General features: G+C 45.5%; 1 protein-coding gene and 1 long non-coding RNA gene across 2 annotated transcripts; one reads left to right on the forward strand and one right to left on the reverse strand.

Annotated features, from left to right (window-relative positions):
- Positions 1 to 149: 149 nt before the first annotated feature.
- Positions 150 to 11,099, forward strand: PTGER4 (prostaglandin E receptor 4). The gene is made up of 2 exons (XM_006090146.3): positions 150 to 1,269; positions 9,143 to 11,099. Exons 1-2 carry the CDS (start codon positions 406 to 408, stop codon positions 9,725 to 9,727), a joined length of 1,449 nt encoding a protein of 482 aa, XP_006090208.1. The 5' UTR covers positions 150 to 405; the 3' UTR covers positions 9,728 to 11,099.
- LOC106697419 lies at positions 6,167 to 11,751 on the reverse strand. Its single transcript, XR_002829636.1, has 3 exons — positions 11,293 to 11,751; positions 8,889 to 8,925; positions 6,167 to 8,205 (listed from the first exon to the last, which is right to left on the reverse strand). It is a non-coding gene; the product is annotated as an uncharacterized LOC106697419 (long non-coding RNA).
- Between the last annotated feature and the right edge of the window lie 1,131 nt (positions 11,752 to 12,882).

The raw sequence follows: 12,882 nt of genomic DNA on the forward strand, positions 1-12,882 counted from the left end.
TTTCTAACTGTTTTCAGTGAGGATTTATTGACTCAGAATCTGTCAGGAATTAGAGCGAACCACTTTTCCCTTGAGATAGGCCTTGTTCATCTTGGCAGTGGAGTGAAGTTGAGGTGGGGGGGGGGGAGGAGAGAATGGCTGCATCCACTTATAAATATTAATGCGCGTGGAGTGGTGCCGCCGGCAGGACGCATCGGGAGCCTGGAGAGTTGGGTAACCGCAGTTGGCAAGTGGCTACAGTTCACAAAGTAGGATCGAGCCGTTCTCCGTCTCCTCTACATACTGTTTGTGGGGCGCGGATCGGACCCCTGGCTGGTGGTGACAGCATCTCACAGCTCCTGTGTCTCTCCTCCCCTCCCCAGACTCAGCCTCGCACTTCCAGGCCGCGCCGTGCCGGCCACCACCATGTCCACCCCTGCGGCCAATGCCTCCAGCTCCGCGATCCCCAACCCGGTGACCATCCCGGCGGTGATGTTCATCTTCGGGGTGGTGGGCAACCTGGTGGCCATCGTGGTGCTGTGCAAATCGCGCAAGGAGCAGAAGGAGACGACCTTCTACACGCTGGTGTGCGGGCTGGCCGTCACCGACCTGCTGGGCACGCTGCTGGTGAGCCCGGTGACCATCGCCACGTACATGAAGGGCGAGTGGCCCGGCGGCGCGGCGCTGTGCGAGTACAGCACCTTCATCCTGCTCTTCTTCGGCCTGTCGGGCCTCAGCATCATCTGTGCCATGAGCATCGAGCGCTACCTGGCCATCAACCACGCCTATTTCTACAGCCACTACGTGGACAAGCGGCTGGCGGGCCTCACGCTCTTCGCCGTCTATGTGTCCAACGTGCTGTTCTGCGCGCTGCCCAACATGGGCCTGGGCAGCTCGCGGCTGCAGTACCCGGACACCTGGTGCTTCATCGACTGGACCACCAACGTGACGGCGCACGCCGCCTTCTCCTACATGTACGCGGGCTTCAGCTCCTTCCTCATCCTCGCCACCGTGCTCTGCAACGTGCTGGTGTGCGGCGCGCTGCTCCGCATGCACCGCCAGTTCATGCGCCGCACCTCGCTGGGCACCGAGTCGCACCACGCGGTCTCCGCCTTCGCCTCCGCCGCGGCCGCCCGCCTGGGGTCCCCCGCCGCCTCCCCCGCCCTGCCGCGCCTCAACGACTTTCGCCGCCGCCGGAGCTTCCGCCGCATCGCGGGCGCCGAGATCCAGATGGTCATCTTACTCATCGCCACCTCCCTGGTGGTGCTCATCTGCTCCATCCCGCTCGTGGTGAGTGGCCGGCCTGGGGCCCCGCTCCGGTCGTCTCTCCCGTCCACCTCCCTCCCTCTCGCCCCTCCCGCCCCCCTCCTTTCCCTCTCATTCCGGGGCAGCAGGCAGGTCTCCTCCAGGTATCCCCGCCAGGTCGGGCTGGGATCCCACCCTCAGCTCAGAGCAGCCCGATCTCCCTCCAGGCCGCATCCCTAAGGAGATGCGTGCAGCAGGTGCTTCCTCTCTCCCCTGGGACAGCCCCTACCCTCGGCTGCCTGACATTGGCCTTGAGCCTTCCCGGAACCCCGCCTCTGTCAGATGTGGAGGGGAAACCGCTGTAGGGTGACTGAGAACAGCAGAATCCGAAACATCAGGGTGCTGGTCTCTGGCGTACACCGTGCCTTATAGCAGTGGGGGATTAGGGGGTGTTGATTTATGTAGGGTTTGCGGGGAGACTCCAGAATTTTAGGGCTGGAACCCAACTCCCTCAGGTTACCTGCGAAGTGACTTGCTTACAATAATCTAGAGAACTCCCTGCTCTACCCGCAGTGCCTGGGAGGACATCTGGGTGCACTGTGGGGACAGGTGCTACAAGGGCGGGCCGTGTCCGGCAGGCAGGTCTGGCATTCTCTCGGGGTTAGGAAAGCAGGGTTCTTCAGGGGACCTATTCCCAGCAGGCTGAAGGCCATGGGTGCTGAATTGGAATCTCAGCAACTGTGAGGGGTGCAGGACCATTCTAGGGAGAAGGTGCTTATGTACTGTGGGCCCCCACTCTGCAGCTGGTGACCCCCAGTCCTGCCCTTACAGACGCTTCTAATTTTGGCCTTCCTGCCAGTGTGTGCTTGGGTTTCCATACACTTCGTTTTTAGGGCATCACCTTTTTTAAAATGGCCTCTGGGTTAACTTTTAAAACGTTATAAGTAGAAATGTTGAAGACCTACCTAGCTCTCCTCTGCGTGTCCTTAAAATGGAATGCACCAGAAACCCATGGGCAGATTACATAATGCTTTCCCTAGGGATTCCCTTAAAAGCAACTACTTCTGAGTTTTTTCATCTCTCAAAACACTGCATGCCTGGATATTCTAAACTACAAACTCAAGAGAGGACTTCTCTTTCTTATGCTGATTGGGAGCAAGAGCAAATAAATGTAATGTATCATTCCTTTCTTCCCCTTCCTAAACTGCCCAGCGATTTTGATGTAAAATAGTATATCTCTCATAAAAGTGACTGTAGACGAAGGAACTTGGAGGGGGCTGAGAGCCAGCACACAGTAGTAGCTTCTTGCCAGTTTGTATAAACAGAAGTAAATATAATTGGCCAAAGGGGCCTTTAAACCATTCCAGGACCCGATATAATTTAGGGAGTTAAGTCTCACTTGAGCCACATAAATATATTTTAGTGTGCGCAGTGGCAACTCAGAAGAAAGGGAGATTTGGGAAGAGGCAACGCAGCTCTGGCTGGGGCCCCCTTCCTGGGCCTCTGCCTGATGTGTTGCAGAACCATACAGGACAAAGGGAGCGCTCGGCACTTCCACTCGCAAGAACAGAGGTGCTGGAGCTAGAAGGCTAGCAGCCTGCACTACTTTTTAATTGTGTTGTGGTTGGAGTGAGCCTGTGAAGCTACCAACTACTGCACAGTCCCAGGTGAATTGCTTCCTTCCAGCTGAAGGGGCCGACGGGGCCCTGTGGTGCAGGACGGTTTATTACAAAACCTTTTTGAAACTACGGGAGAAGCCAGAGGCAAGAAATTGCAGGCGCTCTATTCGTGTTTGCAGATTAACCACATTTTAGGTAATGAATCCTGTCCACTCTATAGAAAGCCATTAATGTGTAGTAGATATTAAGTAATTTCACCCTGAAAATCGAATTTCAGAGTCAGTTTAATCGTAAATTAATGATACGCAAACAATGTCATGCATACTCCCCACCCACCCACAGCTTTGCAATTACCGGAAGAATTCAAATGGAAACTTATCCACAACTAGTCTTCTTTGGCATCTGTTTGCAACTTTCTTGTTTTGTTTTGTTTTGATGTTTCTCTGACATTTAAAGCAGCCGGACCTATCTTCAGTCCCAAAGAAAAACGAATGAAGCATCTTTTTTTAAAAACTTTATCAAATCAAGTTGGTTGCTAATTCTATTTGAGGAAAATCAAATCCTTCAAAACACAGAAAAGCTCCGGCAAGGCTCATAGAGCTCATACGGTTTGCTTAAAATTTCAGGGAGCCTGGCACAGCCACTGAAAAGCCAAGTTTTTGTCTTTTGGGGAAAAAGGGAAGCAGCAGCCCGGGTGGCTCTTAGAGGGCGGTTGACACAGAGTCCAGGATGCAAAGTAAATATTGTTATCCAACAGAAGCATGGCTCACAAGTGGGGCTGGGATTGGAAATGTGAGGGAGGTTGGGACATTAGTTGTGGCCATGAAGAAGTGTGCTGAACTTGCCAGATTTTCTAAAGTGAGTCATTCTCAACTAACTGCTGTTGTGCGTGCAACCGACAAGGGACGGTACATGACAGGATAGAGTGGGAGGGTGCTTCTTGTCAACCAGCCTCTGATTTTTTGAAACACAGGAGAAGCTGAAGAAATGAAAGATAAATAAAAGGGATTGTATTCTTTAGAAATATGCAAGCAAGACAGCCTGCTAAGGTCCAGTGTGAATGCGTAGCTGGATCAACCCCGGTGCCTAAGTTTGCCGTCACTGGTGTGAAGGGAACAATTACAATCAAATCTCTGCCACGGAACTAAACAGTTACACTGTAGGATGGGGAGAGGCATTTTCCCCACGCAAGCACCGCCGTGTTTATTGTTTACGGTTCCTCGTATTTCCTCTCTTCTTACTCTGAAGTAATAAGTATTCATCTGTTAAGGGGTAGCATGGCCAATTTGGTTAGTCTTCTGCCTGAAATTTAGGTCTTTAGATAGTGTCCTGTGAGTGTTTCTGATTATTAGGGCAGATGGGAACTACATAGAGAGACACTTGTTTCCCTTAAGGCAAACAGGAAGTAGAGTCATAAAACACCTACTGGGATTTCACTTGAGTAAATTCCCTTCTCTAGGTCCAAGAGACCCATAGATTTGAGTGTGATTACAGCAGAACCTGAAGGAAATGAAGATTTTTTTTATTCAAATAAATTGAGCTGAGTTTTTTTTTTTTAAATTAACAATTAAAAACGAAAAAAAAAAAGAAAAAAAATTAACAATTCCTCAAAGCAGTTGTTTAGTTATAGCCTCACATTGCAGAGCCAGGACTTGTACCTTGAAGACTGCATCTGGTATCTTGTTGACAAAAGCTCTGAGAATTCAGGGCTGGCCAACATTTTCACTCTTTCTGCACCTGTTTCCTCAACTGCAGACGAAGAATTTACATTATTACGCAGCTAACCGGGTGGTGGTGGATGAGTCCTCCTCTAAGGCTCTTCCCACCATGCTGTGCTGCCAGTCTAGGCTGGGTTTTATTGAACATCTACAAGATTTATTTTCCCCAGAGCAGGAGTGACTCCTATAGACTCCTAGTAGGATGCTGAAATAAAATTTTCGGTGTAGAGCCTGCCTGTAGGATTAGGCAATCTGCCTGCAGTATGTGGCCAGTTAGTGACCCAAAGGGAGGGGGAACTGAGTTCCAGCCACCCAGGCAAGAACTCTTTTCATTATTCTTTATGTAAAGTGGGTTTTTGTCATACACACAAAAGAAAGGTAATAATTTCTAGTAACAGCTGTATCAATGTGGGGCAGTAGGATAGCTGAGCACACACGGGACATGCCTTCGATGTGCCTGGCACAAACAAGTAGACACATGCACAGATCCACCTACGGGATCTTGTCCTTTATTGGAAAGCATTTCTACCTTGACAGTCGATGACTAAACATCGGTTCAATCAAGACTTGAGCGTTCTTTTCCAATTAGACATCCCCTGCCAACAGGTTCTTCTTAAACAGGAAGTACATGTTTTTGATACCGTGTCATTAGCTATACCCAAAAGCTATGTCTAAGCTGCAGTTTTCAAATTACTGATCGATTCCACAGTGGCCAAACTTCTACATATGGGTTACCAAGAGTGAGAAGAGCCTAGAGATATATTATATGTTAGCCACTTTTAATATTTTTTATTGATTTAGAGAAGAAAGGAGAGGGATAGAGAGATAGAAACATCAATAAGAGAGAAACATCCATCAGCTGCCTCCTGCTCGCCCCCCACTCGGGCTTGAGCCTACAACAGGGCATGTGCCCTGACCCGAAATCGAACTGGTGTTCACTTGGTTCATGGGTCAAGGCTCAACCACCAAGCCACACCAGCTGAACTGTTAGCCATTTTTACTAAGTGCTTCCATAATTTGTACATAAATTAGAAGGAGCAGAGCCAGAATAGAGGTTTGATTCCAATGCTCAGGCATTTACCTCTATAGCAAACAGCCTCCTCATAACTTTGCTGTAGTCACATATTCCATTGAATGTGTCATATTTTCTCCTTCACCCTACACTGTAGTCATCTTCAGGAAGTTGAGATTATTGTAAGGTATGCCAATACTAACAATTAACTACATGCACAAATCTGCAGCTACTAAAAAATAGGCTAACTTGTAAAGTTGCAAGAGGTTATGTATGTTTGTATTCGGTGATTTTTTTTTTTATGGTGTTTTTCCCTCCTGACTCAGAGGTTCTGTTTTTATCATCAGCACACTCTTCCAACACTGAAAACTGCCTGAACATGTTTATTTGTGTTACATACATGGCCTAATGAGAGAAAACTCCAGAAAAGTGCTTTCATCTACCTACCCATGTGACATTGCTGTGGATATTCCCATCTTAATTTGGGGTTTCCCCCTTTGGAAAGAGCAAATCAAGTAGCCTTGAAAGTGAGGCAGACATTGCTATAATTTTCGAGTGTCATGGAGTACATGGAGTTTGTGTTCGTTTTTGTCTTTTTTTTTTTTTTTTGTACTTCAAGTCAGTCTCATTGAGAACATGCTGCAAAGGCAAACTCACTCGTCTTCTTTTAAAATAATTTAACCGACTTTTGAGAATGCTCTTACCTGAATATGGCATTTTGCTTTTTCTATTTATCTTTTCCCACTCTGTCAACTCCCCCTTACTGAAACAATGTTAAATGACCAGGCTCAGTGCCTTGTGTTAATTGTAAGCTTCCCTCCCACTCCCGAAATGGAACTCTAAAATTGGGCTTCCTTAGTTTCCTGCCCTTATCTGACTGAAAGCATGGCATGAATTTCCCTTCATGAAGGTGGCATAAATTTCCCCCCTCCCTCCCAGGACCAGGGTGAGTAGAGTGACCCTTATCACGGGAGACAGAACCAGCCAGCACCAAGATGAGCCTGCATAAACCTCCTTAAAAAACCTCTTATCTTCTATTAGTCCCCGATATGTCCCCTAGTTACTGCTCCACATTTGACCTCTCTGGAAGCCCAAACCCTCTTTTCTTTGTTAAAAAGGATACATACGCTTCTTTTAGTTACTTCTTTTGTGAATGCCTGTGCACATAAAAAATATTAATAAATTTGCATATCTTTTCTCCTATTAAAATAAATAAATAGGGTTTCCTTTCATTTCCTGTACAGTAGTCAAAATTAATTACTGCTGTGGATGAACTGCAGCTTAGAAATAATTCTTTCCTTGCCTATCATCACCTTTGATTATGAAAGCCCATTATTAAATTTTTTTTTTTACAAAACTCTGATCTTTCTAAAAGATCATAGAAATTTAAAAATAAAATGCTAACCCCTAATACATTCCCTTAAATAGCTACAAATTTCATTCCTTTTATATCCATTTTAACTGCCTTTCATTAGTAACCATGTTTTCTTTGAGGTTGTAGTGGGAGAAGCAACCAGCAACAAAACATTTAAATGTTAAAAATATCAGAAATGCTAAATTCAGGCTTCATCAAAATTCTGTTCTGAAAAGTCTTTAGAGTTGGCTGGGCAAAACGCTTCCTAGGAATGCTCTGTGGGACCAGAGTCCCAAGTGGAACAACACTGCCACCTAGAGGCTGCAAGTCTCAAGTTCTATAAACCCTGCCATAGGTCTTTCTTTTTCCTGGAGTCTGTGAACACCCAGAGTGCCCCTGCTTTAATCCATCATTTCTTTTCTTTTTAGGAACATTAGTATATGATATGAGTAAAATGTAAACCCCATTCTTTTTAGCAATAATTCCATTGCTGGGAAATAATTGTTAAACAGAAAGCCAGCCAGCCTGGTAGAACAGAAAAAGCAACATGGAGGTCAGTCATCTGGAGACCTGGGGCCCAAACCAGAGTTGGCCACCCACAGAGTGGAGACCTGGATAAGTTCCTCTAAACCTCTAGATCTCAGCAACATTTCATCCAAGAAGAGGCCCGTAGATGTAAGAGAGGTGAATCTGTCCAGACACAGCTGGGAACCTCAATCGAGACTGTGGTGGGAAGAAACCAAGTGGCTTTGTCCCACAAGATTGTGTACTTTAATCAGAAAGAACTTTACATTCTGGAGTGAACACTACCCCCCCCCCCCCCCAAAAAAAAGTGAGTAAATAAGTGATTATAGTAAGAGCAAAATTTTCTGCCAAAAATAAGGCTCCAAAACAGCAAGTAGGTAGGGTCTCCTTGTGTTTCTTTCATTTAAGCCATACCTGGCCTGTGGGTATGTGGGCTGGCCCAGTGCTTCTTCCCCTAAACAGCTCCATCTGCACTAGAATGGCCTGTCATCCGTAGGGATGGTGCATCCAGAGTGTTCTTTTAGCTCTTGGCTACTTACCAGCTCAAATGCTGGACAGGCACAAAGGCAAGATTCTGATTGGAGTTTCAGGGTGGAGTCATTGAGCAGAGTTGCAGAGCAGAACAAGAGTTCAAAAGCCACAGGGAGCTAAGTAGCATGATCAGATCTGCATTTTAGAAATAATCTTCTGGTGGCAGTTTGGAGGATGAATTGGAGAGGAGAGCTTTTGGTGGTGGGAACTCTAGTTTCGTGGCTGACGCAATAATCCAGGTGAGAAATGCAGTTAGGGAAAAGATTGGAACGGGTTTTTAGAGGAAGAGGTTATTATGACTGGGGAACAGACTCAGAAAAAAATAAAAACTTCTCTGGTCATTCTGGATGACAGCAGATTCAGACATTGGCTCAACAGTTACAGTATATTCTTTCTAGACTCTAAAATAAAGGAATCTCTGGGCTTGTCTGTGATGACTAGATGGTTAGCTGACTTACAAAATGAGTTTCACTTCAATATAAGTGGCAGCTGGAATAAGGAAAATAAAAGGCTATTGGAGAAAAAGAATTCCTGCCCTGGCCAGGGGGCTCAATTGATTAGAGCATAGTCCCAATACACCAAGGTTGTGGGATCTAAAGTTGCAGGTTCAGTCCCCAGTCAGGGCACATGCAGGAGTCAACCAATGAATGCATAAGTAAGTGGAACAACAAACAGATCTCTCTCTCTCACACACACACACACACACACTCTCTCTCTCTCACACACACTCTCACTCTCACTCTCTCTCTCTCTCTCTCTCTCTCTCTCTCTCTACCTTCTTCTGCTTCTCTAAAATCAATCAATAAAAATTTTTTAAAAATACTTCATTAGAATTACCAAACCTTAAAAGCACATAGAAATGAAGTTAATAAAATGCTTTTCAAGGGAACTTTATGCACGGTTACCTGTTCACATGTTGCATTCTTGTATGGCATCTTTGATCTAGGAAAGGCATGTTACAAAAATATTTGAAGTTACACGGACTCGAAACATAACTGCAATTGCACAGCGAATGGTGTTCCTGACGCTTATACTCTTTCTTTGGCACTTATTACCAGAAAAGAGGGCAGCTACCTACTGTTGCTAAATTAAACGCTGCAGCAAACGTTTCCCGGTTGACCAAAAATACAATCTGATCGTGGCCATCTCGTTTGTGCAGGTGCGAGTGTTCATCAACCAGTTATATCAGCCGAACTCAGTGAAAGAGATCAGCAAAAACCCAGACTTGCAGGCCATCCGAATCGCCTCTGTGAACCCCATCCTCGACCCCTGGATCTACATCCTCCTGCGGAAGACAGTGCTCAGAAAAGCCATGGAGAAGATCAAATGCCTCTTCTGCCGCATCGGCGGGTCCGGCAGAGACCCCTCGGGGCAGCACTGCTCAGACAGCAGACGGACATCCTCCGCCCTGTCCGGCCATTCGCGCTCCTTCCTGTCCCGGGAGCTGAGGGAGATCAGCAGCACGTCCCAGACTCTCCTGTACATGCCAGACCTCGGGGACACGGGCCTGGCGGGCAGGAATTTGCTGCCGGGGGTGCCTGGCATGAGCCTGCCCCAAGCAGACACCACCTCCCTGAGGACTTTGCGAATCTCAGAGACCTCGGACTCCTCGCAGGGGCAGGACTCGGAGAGCGTCTTACTGGTGGACGAGGTTGCGGGCAGCGCTGGGCCCGCCCCCAAGGGCAGCTCCCTGCAAGTCACATTCCCCACTGAAACACTGAACTTGTCAGAAAAGTGTATATAGTGGCTAAGAAAGGAGTACAGCTGTGTCTGGAAGCTCACAACATCCTGTGCAACAGACACGTGGTGAAGCATTTATTGAGCTGTGCTCGGAAGGGCTGTTTTGTCCTGGGACTCCCATGAGGGACATCTGGGTTTTGAGCACGTTTCACACAATCAAGCTGATTCACATGGCTCCTGAGGCCTGAAACTCTTGGTCGCACCTGTACGGGTGGATTTGGGCCAGAACTCGATTGCAGAGATCTACCCTCAGTTTCCTGCTTCACAGGAAGACGGCCAAGTTTTGCTCTTGTCAGAACATTTGGAGCGGAGCGTTATACCTGCACACAGCAGGCGGGGCTGAAGGGCTGCAGGCCAGTGAACTATGAGGGCTATCTGTCTTAGGGATGATTGAAGTGTCTCACTAAAGCATGAAATGTGAATTTTATCGTTGTAAATATGATTTAAGGTATTTAAAGTATTTCTTCTCTGTGAGAAGGTTTATTGTTAATACAAGGTATAAGTGTATGGTAACCCCTCTCCTCCCCAGTATAACAAGCTGAAGTTATAGATGTTAGATTTTATTTTCATAAGTAAGTTCAGGCTGAGGTGTTGAAAATTCACAGAGAAACTAATACCTATAAAATGGATATAGATTTTTTTAAAAGGAAGAGTTTAGTACTATTAAAAGAATAAAGAAAAATACTATTTTAAGACATGAAAATTACAGTCCAAACTATTAAAGTTCCTTCCCAACCTATGTGTACTTCATAGTGAGAAATGTTTAGTGCTGGCTACATGTATGTATCCAGAAATCTGTGATTTCAGGAGAACCTAACATACTGGCCAGTATTTTCTACTTTTGTCCCCACAAACTGGTACTTTTAAAATGTAACATAAAATTTTAAAAGTCTTTAATAAACAACTCATAGTTAAAGTGTACAATATAAAAGTAAAAAGTCTAAGCAGCTTGTTTTCCCCCTGAAATTGTGTATAGTTTTACTTTCCTAAGAACTGATCTAGAACATCCTTGAAAACTTAAGAGGAAGACAGATTGCATGCACCATAATGACTTTTACTTTGCAACGTGAAAGAATTGGTTAACCTTTCACAGATGTTAGAAGTCTAACCAGATAACAGGTGCAGTGCGTGGGCACGTGAGGTCACCTTCTAACAGTTTTGTGTCATGCCCTGTAATCCTATACACATATGAAGGAAACCTTCTCAAAGAAATATTAAGCATGTTTTGTTGCTTACAAGTGTTTTTGTGAATTGCCTGGTTGTAATTAAATTCTGAGCCTGATAGTGATATGGTTTAAAGAAGCAGTTGTACCAACTGAAATTATTTTGGAGATTATAATAAATAAATACACTCACTCTGAGTTCCATATCCTCGGTTTTGGAGAGAACAGTGTGCTTTTTTTTGTTTGTTTTAGGTTATCTTCTATCTTTTTCAATTGGAATATTTTTTAAAATTTTTATTTTGATATGATGTCAAATTTACAGAAAAGTTATAAGAATAGTAGAAAATCTTGGATAGACTTAGTGGAGAATGGTATTTAGAAACCAAGATCTAGGTACCTAACTCACCTGTTTGTATGGGTGGTGGGAGAGACAGTATGACTTCCTGCTTGTAAATTCTCAGCGGTTCTCACACTTCAGCATGTATGTCACCTGGAGAGCTTGAAAACACAGTTTCTGATCTGGGAGGTCTTGGCGGGGAGAGGGGCAGGAGGATGCACATGTCTAAAAAGCTCCTAGGCGATGCTGACTCTGCCTGAATGACACACTTCAAGGAGCAACAGTCCCCAGGAGCAAAGTCATGATTTGCAATTCGCAAGTTTTTAAATGTATTTTTGGATGATGTCAGCAAAACGACTCATTTTCAGACGTGATGGACCAGTGATTCTCAGCTGAGGCAGGGATGGCTCAAAAAGAGGGCATCCAGCCCTAGCTGGTTTGGCTCAGTGGATAAAGCGTTGGCCTGTGGACTGAAGGGTCCCAGGTTCAATTCCAGTCAAGGGCACATGCCTGGGTTGCAGGCACGATCCCCAGTAGAGGGTGTGCAGGAGGCAGCCGATGGATGATTCTCTCCCATCACTGATGTTTCTACTATCTCTCCCTTCCTCTCTGAAATTATATATATATATATACATACACACACATATATATATACACACACACACACACACACACACACACACAGAGAGAGAGAGAGAGAGAGAGAGAGAGAGAGAGAGAATATCCAGCTCAAATTTCTAAAATGTCCTATTTTATCAATGAAAATAGTTCTGTTTCCTCAATTTATACTAATCAGTGCCTAAGAAATGTTTTCAGAGAATATTTTACTTGTGAAAGAGACTTTTTTCTCCCATGTACACAATGAAACACCTAGATTTATATGTAAATGAATATATAATGTATATATTCATCACCCACATTCATGGAGGAAAAACTAAAGCCACATTCACAAGTTAGCATTACTAATATATCAAAGCATAAAATCACTCATCCTTTTCTTCAGATTCACCATCCAGAACACTGATTCTGGATTATTTTTAATTGAAATATCATTCACATATTTTATAATTTGCCTTATATTTTAGTATGTTCACCAAGTGCAACCATCGCTGCTATCTAATTCCAGAACATAGTCATCATCCCAGAAAGAAACCACGTACCCATTTGCATTCGCTCTCTAATCTCTAACCCCAGCCCCTGGCAGCTACCATATGGATTTGCCTATTCTAGGCATTAATGGAATCATACAATATATGTGTGTGGCCTTCACTGTCTGGCTTTCTTCACTTAGCATGTTTACAAGGTTCATCCATATTAAAGCATGAGTCAGTACTCCATTCCTTTTTATGGCTGAATAATATTTCATTATATGGATACTAGAGGCCCAGTGCATGAAATTCGTGCAGCGGAGGGGGGATGGGGTCCCTCAGTCAGGCCTGCACCCTCTCCAATCTGGGACCCCTTGGGGTAAGACATCCCTCTCGCAATTTGGGACCACTGGCTCCTAACCACTCACCTACTTGCCTGCATGATGGCCCCTAACCACTCTACCTGCCTGCCTGATCACCCCTAACCACCTCTGCTTGCCAGCCTGATTGCCCCTAACTGCCTCTGCTTGTCAGCCTGGTCACCCCCTAACTGCCCCCCTTGCCCTGCCGG

This window comes from Myotis lucifugus, unplaced genomic scaffold (assembly GCF_000147115.1).
Source record: "Myotis lucifugus unplaced genomic scaffold, Myoluc2.0 scaffold_68, whole genome shotgun sequence".
In the NCBI taxonomy this organism is placed as follows: Eukaryota; Metazoa; Chordata; class Mammalia; order Chiroptera; family Vespertilionidae; genus Myotis; species Myotis lucifugus.

Coding starts and splice junctions, on each gene's coding strand:
- PTGER4 (XM_006090146.3), top strand. CDS start 406: ATGTCCACCCCTGCGGCCAATGCCTCCAGCTCCGCGATCCCCAACCCG. Junction 1,270..9,142: donor TCTGCTCCATCCCGCTCGTG/GTGAGTGGCCGG, acceptor TCGTTTGTGCAG/GTGCGAGTGTTCATCAACCA.